This window comes from Alosa alosa, chromosome 10, assembly GCF_017589495.1.
Source record: "Alosa alosa isolate M-15738 ecotype Scorff River chromosome 10, AALO_Geno_1.1, whole genome shotgun sequence".
NCBI classification, from domain to species: Eukaryota; Metazoa; Chordata; class Actinopteri; order Clupeiformes; family Clupeidae; genus Alosa; species Alosa alosa.
In genome coordinates, this window is record NC_063198.1 from 17494350 (window position 1) to 17506361 (window position 12012).

The 12012-nt window shown below is 46.0% G+C and overlaps 1 protein-coding gene across 1 annotated transcript in view; it reads left to right on the forward strand.

Moving 5' to 3' along the window:
* Nucleotides 1-12012, forward strand: part of megf6b (multiple EGF-like-domains 6b) — a 93647-nt gene that overhangs the window by 55055 nt on the left and 26580 nt on the right. The window contains exons 5-6 of the mRNA XM_048255921.1: nt 8-130; nt 11395-11517. Of these exons, the coding sequence (XP_048111878.1) occupies nt 8-130; nt 11395-11517 (246 nt within the window). The remainder of the gene's footprint in view (nt 1-7; nt 131-11394; nt 11518-12012) is intronic.

Here is a 12012-nt window from a genome sequence, read left to right on the forward strand (position 1 = left end):
CTGCCAGATGTGAATGAATGTGAGGAGACCAACGGGGGCTGTGAGGCGCTGTGCTGCAACACCATCGGCAGCTTCTACTGCAAGTGCCCAGCTGGACAGGAGCTCAAGGAGGATGGGAAAACCTGCAGGGGTGAGTGCTGCTTCCTGGGGCATACTGATGGGGCATACTGATGGGGCATACTACTGATGGGCTCTGTGGCAGGACTGCTATGAACATGCCCCCTCTCACCTGTGTAGGATATATTCACTGTGCTGATTAGATTAGATTAGATTAGATTACAGTTGTAGATTAGATTCAACTTTATTGTCATTGTGCAGAGTGCAAGTACAAAGACAACGAAATGCAGTTTGTGTTTAACCAGAAGTGCAAAAAAGCAGAAAAATGCAATGTTATACAAAGTATAGACAGATGGTGCATAGACAGGACAAGAAATTTAGTGCAGTGATCAATGTGAAAGGTCAATTCACTCCCATAGGCTCTCTACTTGTCTGGCATGTAGCATGCACAGCACATTTTACATTGAAATGGACGTACATGTGATGACCTGACCAGTGCAAAGGTCCATTCCATGGTCGTAATGTACCTGTAAAGGTGTATTTATGCACATGCCTTTCCAAAGGTTGCATTCAGGTCTATCTAAGGCCTTTGTAAGGGCATACTCACACTATGCCATCCGTAGTCCGATTAGTTTTAGAACAGTGTGATCGTTCCGTACCGTACCCGGGCGCGGTACACTTATCCGCTTGAGGAGGTGGACTCGGGCACGGTATGGTTGGGCTTATGATCGCGACTATGCAAAGATTCTAAAGCACAGCAGCTCAACCGTGCCTGGGTGTAGTTTGATAATCGTGCCTAATGTGAGTATGCCCTAGAGAGTGTCCTTACATAATAAGTTTACAAGCCTCACGGATCTATGGAAGGAATTCTGTATGGAAGCTTAATGTTTTGAAATACATCATGAAAAACATAATAATAATAATAATAATAATAATAATACATTTTATTTATAATGCACTTTTCATCATAGATCTCAAAGTGCTAGACACACACAGTATTTGTCCATGTGCACAGAGACAGTCTTCCTTCCTAACCGTCTTCTCTTCTCTTGTTACTGGAGCTAGAGCTGAGCCCTGGGTCACCCATAGAAATCTCTCCCCACACCCTAAAATCTTCCCTAAAATTGCTCACCACAGTTCAGTAGACAGACACCCTTGTAACACTCTAACCGCAGTGCATGAGATGCCCAAGAACGCTTACCACCCCCTACCCTTACTCCCTCACCCCTCTCCTCTACCCCTTGCCCCGGTGCTGCATCGCTGCTTCTGGTTAGAGGTATTTATCCCCCACTGGCTGGTTGCGCTGCAACCGTGCTGTTGTGAGATGTAAACGCGCGGTTACACTGAAAGCGAAGGCACGCAGAGCTTTGATGCCACCGACTTCCAACTACGTTCATGAAGATGCAAAAACCAACCAACCAAAAAAAAAAACATATTTCTTTTATTAACAACACTATGGTTAAGTGTTGAAATGAGGGTCTGGAACTTATTACAAACTCTAAATTGGTGAGCATTTCCATCTATTTTGTGCAGTTGATTGACTAGCGCCCCCGGATGATCGGACAGTTGGGTTTCATAGACAACAGCTGACTCCGGGCCAAATCTGGCCCTTATCTGGCCCAAAACTGGTACACATGCAGAGTTAACTGCTGTGTGAGTCAAATGTTAGCAGTTCATGATGTGGTTGCTACTCAGGACATGATGTAACTCATCCAGCTCATCACTCTGATAATGAGTCCTTAAATCATCCTTAATATGTCTGTGTTTGAACAACAAGGGAGAATAGCCAGAGTCTGAGGTAGTCTGTGTGTGCAAGTGTGGGTGCATGCTTGCTTGTGTGTGTGTGTGTGTGTGTGTGTGTGTGTGTGTGTGTGTGTGTGTGTGTGTGTGTGTGTGTGTGTGTGTGTGTGTGTGTGTCCATGTGTGTATGTGTGCGTGTCTGTGTCTGTGCATGTGTGTGTGTCTGTATGTATTTCTTTATGTGGAATCTAAATACATAGTGAGAAACATGCAGCATAAACGTGCCATAACTGCCTATACGTTACCAGCCAGCGTATGCTGGAGGCTGTAGCTGCACAGACTGTCAGTGGGGCTGGATCTGGGCTCCTGGCCTCCTGGCCTCCTGGCCTCCTGGGCTCTGGGTTTTGGCATTATGGCTCTGGGCTCTCATCGGGTTTCACCACCAACCCCAAGCCACACACAGGCCTGATGCTGGGAGACCTGGCATGGCCGGCCCATATGAAACACATTAAATTTTAAAGCACATCTATGTCAACAGAATCCCAGCGCTAGACCACACACACACACACACACACACACACACACACACACACACACACACACATAGGCTTGACAAGGTAAAGCCAACCGTATGGAGTTTTGGGTGCCTAAACCCATGAATCAGAAATCTCTCAGAATGATTACTGTATCAGTTGCAAAAACCCACATTATCCTCTGTCTAAAACCTGGGTTACACTACCCTATTTTACTCCTGATTTTGGCCCCACTTTGCATGCTCTATGTCTCTCCAGATTATGTTTTGGGATGATCTTTGGTCTAATATTATAGTTGCACAGTTGGATTTAGGACCTCAATTGAAGGTAATAAAAAGCTTCAGCTATATATGACATTCTTATTATTGATTAAGGTGAGTTGAATTCCCACCAAGAAGAGTGAGGAGGAAAGTGTAAGTCTATACTAACTTTGCCTGCTGCATTGGCTGCCATCCTGTTTCTTCCCCCCCCCCTCTTCTTTATATAGTAAAATGAGACTCACAAATTCAACACCGTTGTTATAAAACACATCACCATGTCAGAGACGTGAACCTTTCAGTGTTAACAGCTTCCCCAGTCTAGGCTGGAAACACCTACACAGCCATCTCTCCCAACAGGCCTACAGTATGCTTATCAGCCCCATCATGCTCTGCTGAACTGCAACTGAGTGGTAACATAAACATCACTCTCCCCGTTTCAAGTCCTGTAACGATGCATGGCGCGTGTTTGTGCAGCTTCGTAAGGAGCAGAATGCCTCCCGTCTGCTATTCTGTACATTGACACATTGGACTCTTCTTGTTGTTTTCTTCCTCTCTGGAAGAAGAAGAAGAGCAGAAGAGATGATCAGGAAAAAAGAGGAGATGGCTTGGAAACAAAGAGCACAGTGCCGACGTGTGTTTGAGGTTTTGCGCTGTGTGGGGCGATGGCTGCTGGGGCGATGTCATTATCGGTTACGCTCAGCTGGGTACTGGGAGGAGAAAAATAAGCTGCCGGCTCTATACCAGGGCTGGCCCAGATGGGGGCCGGGTTCGGCAGAGCTCTGTCAGCTAACTTTGTCAACTCAAGACAAGGGCCCTTTCCAGTTCAACTGCTTTGAGGACCGATGCCATCCCAGTGTTGGGATGCGGTGTTGGGTTGGGTTTCCAAGGCTGACCCCCCCAGTCTTTCTGTCCGTAGGGCTTTGGGTTGTCAGCAACAGCAGTGCGGAGGCACTGGATTGGGTAGTCTCGGAGTAGTCACAGGGGCGACTTCTAGCTCTCAGTACTCAAAATGGTTGCCAAACCAAGGGCCAAACCAGTTCCCCTGAAGCAGTGTCTAAGCTCTCTTTAATCAAAACCAGTGCAACTCACTCTTCTACACAGAGCCATACTGTTCATCCACATCAGAATGACCTTCCTTGGATTTGTGTGTGTATGTGTGGGTAGATGTGTGTGTCTGTATGCTTGTATCTGTATGTGTGGAGTTAGCATGTAGAACCATACTTTTCATCCATTGGCTCTGCCTTGTATGTGTGTGTGCATGTGTCTGTGTGTCTGTGTATCTGTGTGTGTGGAGTTAACATGCTGAACCATATTGTTCACCCACTAGCTCTGCTACGGGTGACAGAAAGAGTTTTGTGGTTGATTCTCTGAACGGTGTTTTATTTTGTGAAATGTCACCTCAGATTTGCTGAAATATTGAAGCGGGCAGCGAGCTTTGGTCTCTCAGTGTTTCTTCTGTTTATTCGAGGCAGGATCATTTTTCACGTCGGTTGCGCCTTGTCAGCCTGAGGAAATTTCGCTAAAAACTATTAAATCCTACCCAGGGTCTTGGATTGGAGTCGCCACGGCGCGAAGCAGCTTGAACCTGTGGAATTCCTCTAGGGCTGAGGGTGTGCTCCCTCAATCAAAACACTTACAGGGAGCCAACTTGGTAGAAAAACATGGCAAAGTTAAAATGCTGTATTTATATTAGAAATATATACTGTACGTACAGTTACTGTAGAATAGTTGTTTTGTGCTAAATAAGTAAAAAACCTTTCTTCCTAGGAGCTTGTGAGCTTGTGAGGATTTATGCCAGGATGCTGCTGGTTCTATCTCTACCTTATGTCTTGTTTACTTTCGGCTCCTGTGTGCTGGGCCGACCTCCCCTACCCCGCTCGTAACTCTAATCCTTACCTGGCACTTGTCTTGTTGTCTTTCATTCATGCCTGTTACATCAGTGCCAACTAGAAATGCCGGGCTCGTGCCATGCAGTCTCACGCTTGAAAAGAGTCCAGGGAAGATTTATGACAACCGCTGTTGCTCCTAGAGGGATGAAATGCGACCCAATCTAATCCAGCCTGGCCCTGCCTCGAGTTTCCCCCAAAAGGCATAATTTATAGTGAACATTAGGAAATTACGGAGATAGAGGGAGATGCTGATCACTCTTCTTCTTTTAGTTACTGTTTCCAGGAGACGCACCCCTAGCCAGCAGCATGTCTGAGAGCCCGATTCAGTTCCGCGGTTCTCTTTGTCGTCTCTCTGTTCTCTCTCTTCTCTCTCCTTTAGCCATTCTTCTGTTCCTTGTTTTCTCTCTCTCTTCTCTCTTCAGTCTCTTCTCTACCTTTTCTCTTGGTCAGTGTCTGGAAAGTGTCCAACCTGCGGTCCTCTCCTCGGCTGTCTGTAGAGGCTGATAAGCAGCTGTGAGAAACAGAGGGCGGGCTGGCCGCTCACACTGTAAGAGCCCCCTGGGGCTCCACCAGCCTATCAGTCCCAGAGGACTCCGTCTGCGATGGCTGGCTGTATGAAATGCTCTTTTGAAGTGCCAACATCATATGGCGGTGGAGGAGTATCGGCCTCCTCCAGTGAAGTGCAGATATATTTGGGTATATGTACTGTATGTTCCAAATGCATTGGGCCAGTGGTGGCCTTATCACAAAGGAAGGCTAGAAATTGACGGGTTTATCACGAGCAGGATATGGGAGAGAGGTTTAGGCTAGACTTTGCCTCAGGGGGACCAAAGCATACAATTTCCCCCTCAAACCTGTCTGGTGAGCGTGATTAAATTACTTCAGTTATCTGCAGATAAATGAATGGATTTGAGAAGGCACTTACCACTGCGGTATTTCTTGGACCTGCGATTGGCCACTCCTGCCCCTTCAGATGAGTCTGAAATAAACCCGGTCCTTTTGAAATGCGCTGCAACTGATGCGCTGCAATGAGCTTGGCCTGAGAATAAAGAGGAGCCTGCACACGTTTGTAGAGTTTCTCTGTGATTCATGCTCTCTTGTGATGTTTGATTTAAGATCAGATAAAACTGGGCTCCAGGAATTTATGCTGATGTTGTGAAAAATCCGTAGCCGTTTTGGTGCTGCTGATACATCTGCTCATATAATTTTGAAGACACTTAAGACACATGTACACCATGGTTAATATGTGCTTTTAAATCTTTACCTTGGTAACTCTGTTAGAAACCTCACTCGGTTGCCTGCTCGCCTGCCCGCTGAAGCAATGTTTATTAAGGTGGTTAGTAGAATGGGAACTTAGTTCATTTGTATGATTCTTGGTACGCTGAGAGAGGACAGTGGGGGGGATGAGGGGAGGAGAGGAGAGAGAGAAGGAGAGATGGAGGGAGAGAGAGAGAGAGAGAGGGAGGGAGGGGGGGAGAGGGAGGGGGGAGTGGGACCTGAGAGTGCACGTGGAGGAGGTCTTTGAGAAAGTGTGAGTGAGATATAGAAATGCCAAGAGGGGGAAAAAAAGACAGAGAAAGGGGGAAAATAAAAGGGGCAAGACTTTAAATATAAAGCTGAACCTGATGAGGGAGAGAGAGAAAGAGAGAGAGAGGGAAAAGGAATGGGTGGGAAAATGAGTAATTAGGAATGAGGTTTGTCCCTGGTTAAGACTCTAGTAAGCCTGCCTCAGTCTTGACTTTTCAATTGAGCCCAAACAACCAGACTTTTCCCTCTACAGCATCTTTTACTGAGAGCCCGATCTGATCTGCAGATCTCTAGACGACTGGCTCTTCCCTAGTGGCTAGTTCACCATGGCACTGCAGAACAGGCTGACTATTCTGCTGCTCTGGTTCTGTGCTCACATTGGCACGACACATAGTGCCTATTACTCTCAGTACTGGTACCACCGAAGAAACTACAACTGCTACAACTGCCTTCCTAGATATAACGGCTACAACATGGCATACCTGACTCCAGGTGAGTAGGAGTTTGCAGCATCATATGCATCTGTTTTAAATAATTATAATGCATCAGCATGTGTCTGTATGTGTCTGTTATTAATTACAGTTATTGATAATGAGAGGTGAAGCTACTAAGCTACTAAGCTAAGCTAAATGGTAGGCAAATAATGTCATCATCTTCTCTTGAATAGCTTGTTTTGATTTGCCCAATTACTACTAAAAATATCCACTTCTTATGTCACACATACTGGTCTGTATGAATGATTTCCCATGGAGTATTCTCTGCAGTGTGTGTGTGTGTGTGTGTGTGTGTGTGTGTGTGTGTGTGTGTGTGTGTGAGTGAGTGAGGGAGTGAGTGAGTGAGTGAGTGAGTGAGTGAGTGAGTGAGTGAGTGAGTGAGTGAGTGAGTGAGTGTGTGTGTGTGTGTGTGTGTGTGTGTGTGCGTTTGAGAGAGAGAGAGAGAGAGAGCAGTAGATCTACAACGATGCTGAGCAGCTTTGTGATGTGAACTTGGCTTTTTTAATGCCATGGCCATTTTACAATCGAATGTGCTTTTAGTGATTTGTTATTTAAGGGTAAGTTATATCTTAATATCTTTCCAATAAGGAAACCCTCTTTTGTTGTTCCAAACAAATTTCCTGAATCAAATTGAATTGATTTGAATGAAGTGAGTTCTTAAACTTATTTGAGCTGTTTTAATCAGCAACAGGCACACACTAACACCGAGTCCAACAACTACTCCAGCTACTGTGTGTGTGTGTGTGTGTGTGTGTGTGTGTGAAAGCTCTGAAAGAGTTAGACCAGAGCCTGGCACAAATGGCATCTTCAGCCAGTTAATATGGCCGTCTCTAACCAGTGGCAGCTGTGGCCTGGGTGGTTTCTGTGAGCAGAGAAGGAGGACGAGTGAGAGAGAGCGCTCCACGTTTTGGGGGTGCAAAGCAAACAAGCGAGCAACTACTGTGTGTGTGTGTGTGTGTGTGTGTGTGTGAAAGCGAAAGAGTGGAAAAAATGGCATGAGCTCTCTAACCAGTGGCAGCTGTGGCCCTGTGACAGGCTGAGAGAGCCCCACGACCCTACTGGATGCAGAGAAGTGTGGAAAGGTGTGTGTGTGTGTGTGTGTATGTGTGTGTGTGTGTGTTTGTGTGTTTGTGTATGTATGGATGGATGGATGTGTATGCATGTGTGTTACGTTGCACATAGAGCTTTTTGTCACTACTGTGTAAATGTGTTTGTGATTGCACACGCAGCATTTCACAAAGATGAACCACAGAAATTGCAACATTTTGCAAGATCTCTCTGCATACTCTCTACAGAAGAAATTAACTAAATTCAGATGATGCTTTTGGAAGAATGAGAAAGCCGCACATAAACAGAAAAACAAAGGAGAAAGTGTGTGTTTGTATTTTTTTCTAAGAAACATTCATGTCAACTTGGCTAATTTGTAGTCTTTTAGGCTAAATGCGTATTTGGGTTGCCACTTGCTGCTCCTAATTGTTGTTGTAATGGATCTGGCTGTAAAAAGGGGTCTGAGTGGTGCCTGTGCCCACTACTGTTCCTTTTGGACAGAGAGGGGCTTACATTGGCACAGGAGGCAAGGCCGACTCGGGGCTCTGTTTGAAGAGAAAGCACCACAGACTCCCCGTTTGGATAGAGGGGAAAAAAACAGTCTGGTGACAAATTGGTTATTTTAGGAACACTTCTTCTCCACTGTAGTCTCTCTCTCTCAGATGCGAGTCTCTCTCTGGGGGTACGGACATGGGTGTGAGTCTCCCTCACACACCGACCAGCACCCTCGAGAGTTGTAGCAAGGGATGAGGGCTCAAGCTGAGGAAGATGCTGCCCACTGAGACTGTCAGTTTCCTCCATTTCACCTTTAAATCTGCCCTGATTGTGAGCGTTCCTGCTCTCCCTATTTCAGGGTTTATATCTTCATGGGAACATTATGTTGGCTGTATTTTTGCGTCTGACATCTGTTAATGGCAGTTGCTGTAATATCGGATATCAGGATAATTGCGCTAAGTTGGTTCTGTGACCACATCAGCACAATTTTTCATTCTCGTCTTAAATAAAAAAAGAAGAATCAAAAAGAATACCAATAGAATGGAATAGTCCAATGTCAGCACCAGTGCTGATTACCACTTTCATGTCACCCTGTTACCCATATCCTGCTTGCATGACCGTCAAATAAATGAGGAAGGTGCTCAGTATCCCTCTCCCTCAGGCCAAGCAGGGGCTTTGTTGGCCCTGTGAGAGCAGCAGGACAGAGAGGCCTGATGGAGTCAGACAGCATCGGGTTCCCGACGGACGGAGACACACGACACGGCAGCATGACATCACAGTGACACCTGAAACACGAGAGCTGTGGGGAGCAGTCTGCTCACTCTAACTGGCTCCAGACACACGCTCATGAAGAAACCACTCAGTGCTCTGCGGTTTTTATGGCTTTGTTTTTTGTCTTTGTTGTTTGTTTTGTATGTGACAGTGACTTCATTAATCATAGTTTTTCTATTGAGATTGAGTGAGTGATTAATTAAATCGTAAATTGATTAACTAATCGTAAATAGTTTTTCTATTGAGATTGAGATTGAGTGATTAATTAAAGCCACTTGTAAACTTTTTAATACATTTCAAAACTAACATGGTATGCTTGTCATGTGTTTTTTCTGTGACTTCGTTTGGCTGTTTGTTTAGGTGTTTTGTGTTGGTGCTGGTCACTGGGTTTCTCTGTTTTCCCTGCCGGCTGTAAGACCACACACTTCTCCTCTCCTCTCTCCTCTCCTCTCCTCTCCTCTCCTCTCCTCTCCTCTCCTTAACGTTCTCCCTCCCCTGAGAATGACTGCCAGAGCACATGTAGTGCTATCTCCCCTCACGGATGCTCCAAATAGCCAGCATTCCTGGCCTGGGAAGAGAAGCCTTTGAACCTGGGCTCTCCAGGCGGGTCTCGGGAGCCCATAACTCACTCACTGGGCTCCTGGCTTCAGGGCTTCTTTATCTCTCTTTCTCTGTCTGTCATTCTCTCCATCCCTCCCTGTCTTCACCTCTCTCTTTCCCTCTACCTCTGTCTAAACTGTGTATAATATAATATAATATAAAGACCCCTTTCTCCCTTCTCTCCATCTCTTGCTCTCTCCCTCTTTGCGTATGGTGCAGAGGATGAGTCCGTTGTCCCTCTGTCGCTCCCTGTCCAGCAGAGGAATGGGACAGGAGCAGAGGCAGTGTCACCATGGGCTTTTGGAAAAGCCAGATGGATTTGAATTATGTCTTTAAGGTTGGAAAAGGAAGGCTGAGTCCAGATTTGAATTTTATGAGTGTGACTGTGTGTGTGTGTGTGTGTGTGTGTGTGTGTGTGTGTGTGTGTGTGTGTGAGAGAGAGTGTGTGTGTGTGTGAGAGAGAGTGTGTGTGTGTGTGTGTGTGTGTGTGTGTGTGTGTGTGTGTACAGCAAAATGATCAATTAAATTCAGAGTGCTTTTTCCTGTGTGTGTGTCTGTAAGATGAGGTGTGAAATATATACAGTTTATTCAACATTTTCTCCTCCTCTGTGTGTGTGTGTGTGTGTGTGTGTGTGTGTGTGTGTGTGTGTGTGTGTGTGTGTCTACATACAGTATGTGTGTGTAAAAGTGTTTTCAGTTTGCTTGTTCACTTTGCTGGTCACTCATCCGTTCTCATCTCTTCCATTAGTCTCCCACTGTGCATTTATCTTCAATTTAATTTCAGTCCCTCGATGAACGCACCCGTCGCTACCCACAAGCCCCTGCTCTCCCGTGCCAGGCCTTGGCAGCGGCCCACGCAGAGCGCTGAGGCTGCAGATTCCTCAGTGCCACGCTGAGCGGGCCACCAGGCCCAACCAATGATGCCTGCGTCATCAGAACAACCCGTCCTAGTTCATTCTGAAAGCCAGTTTAATATCCAGGCCATGATTTTAATCTGCTCCACTCAACACTGTCAAAAGAGCGAGCGCTGGCCACTGAGTGTATATTTTTAACAGGGGCCATAAACTTTGTTTCCCAGCGTCCTTGGGGAGCTGTTGAGGGGTTCCTGTTGTGCTAAGTCCTGGGGTACGCGGGGAGCAATGTCTCATTGGGTTTTATTGCGGCGACAGAGCCGCTAATCATGGCATGGCAGCGCTTGTCTCTGATCTCTGTGGGAGGCTACTGTCGGAGCCATAAAATAATCAGCTCCTTTCTGATCTTTCAATGAGGCGTGACCGCTGATCAGCGTCATGCTAGCTGAAATGTAGCGCTCCCGCTCCCGAATGCTGTAAGTCAAGTGGTGGCAGCCGCTAGCGGCGCTAACAGCGCTAGCAGTGCTAAGGTCATGGGTTCAATTCCCATGGATAATGATTGCTCACATGTTTGCCTGCATGGCGGTTTACAGTAACTCACTGTAGATGGACATGGCTGATAGAAGAGGTGTAAATACTGAAGACTAGCCTACTTAATTTTCCTCTGTACTTAATCACTGTGGGTCGTGGAGGAACGGGGCACATTTGATCTCAGATGAACACAGACACACTTCAAAAATGTTCCCACAAAATACCACACACACACACACACACACACACACACACACACACACACACACACACACACACACATACACACACACACATACACTCAAAAGGGATTGTTTTGGCTGATTACCATTGCCATTTATATTCTCCCCCAGACGGGGTTTTTTTTTTTTGTGTTGCTGCCTACTGTGATGTCCGTCCTGACAAGAATGAACTCTTTACACAGACAGTATTTACTATGGAGATTTACTACACAAATACACGTGCACAAACAGAGACTGTGTTAATGATCACACACACACACACACACACACACACACACACACACACACAAAAAGAAAAAAGCCCAGGCATCTGATCAGAGTATGTTTTTCTTTGGTTGTTCCTTGGTCCTCTTGCAGATGTTGACGAGTGCCAGGCTCATAACGGAGGCTGCCAGCACAGATGTGTCAACACCAGGGGCTCCTATCACTGCGAGTGCAGACCAGGGTTTCGACTGCACGTGGACGGGCGCACCTGCATCGGTAAGGGCCCATGGGGCTGACAAAAAATGTGTTTATAGGTATATGTGTGTGTGTGCGAGTTTGTCTGTTTGTGTGTGTGTATGTGTAAGAAAGAGAAAGTGTTTGCAAGTTTGTGTGTGTGTGTGTGTGTTTGAGTGTTTGAAAGAGAAAGAATGAGAAAGTGTCTGTAAGTTTGTGTGTGTGTGTATGTGTGTGTGTGTGTGTGTGTGCTCTCCTCTCTATTACTGACAGAAAGGTGTCATAGAGATAGATTGCTCTCATTACTCATTCGCCTACCTGACTTACTTACTTACATTCGCCTACCTGACTACCTTACTCGGTAACCAAGTTTCCGCTTGGCAGCAATCAGCTTTTTAGGAATGCACGTTCATTCATGCGAACATTCCTGCGTTTTTATTGGCTTTATATAATTTTTATAGGCACCCTTTTAAACTTTGATTATGATGAAAACATGGCAAGCGTTACTCAAACCTTTCCCGTAACACATTCCAGAGT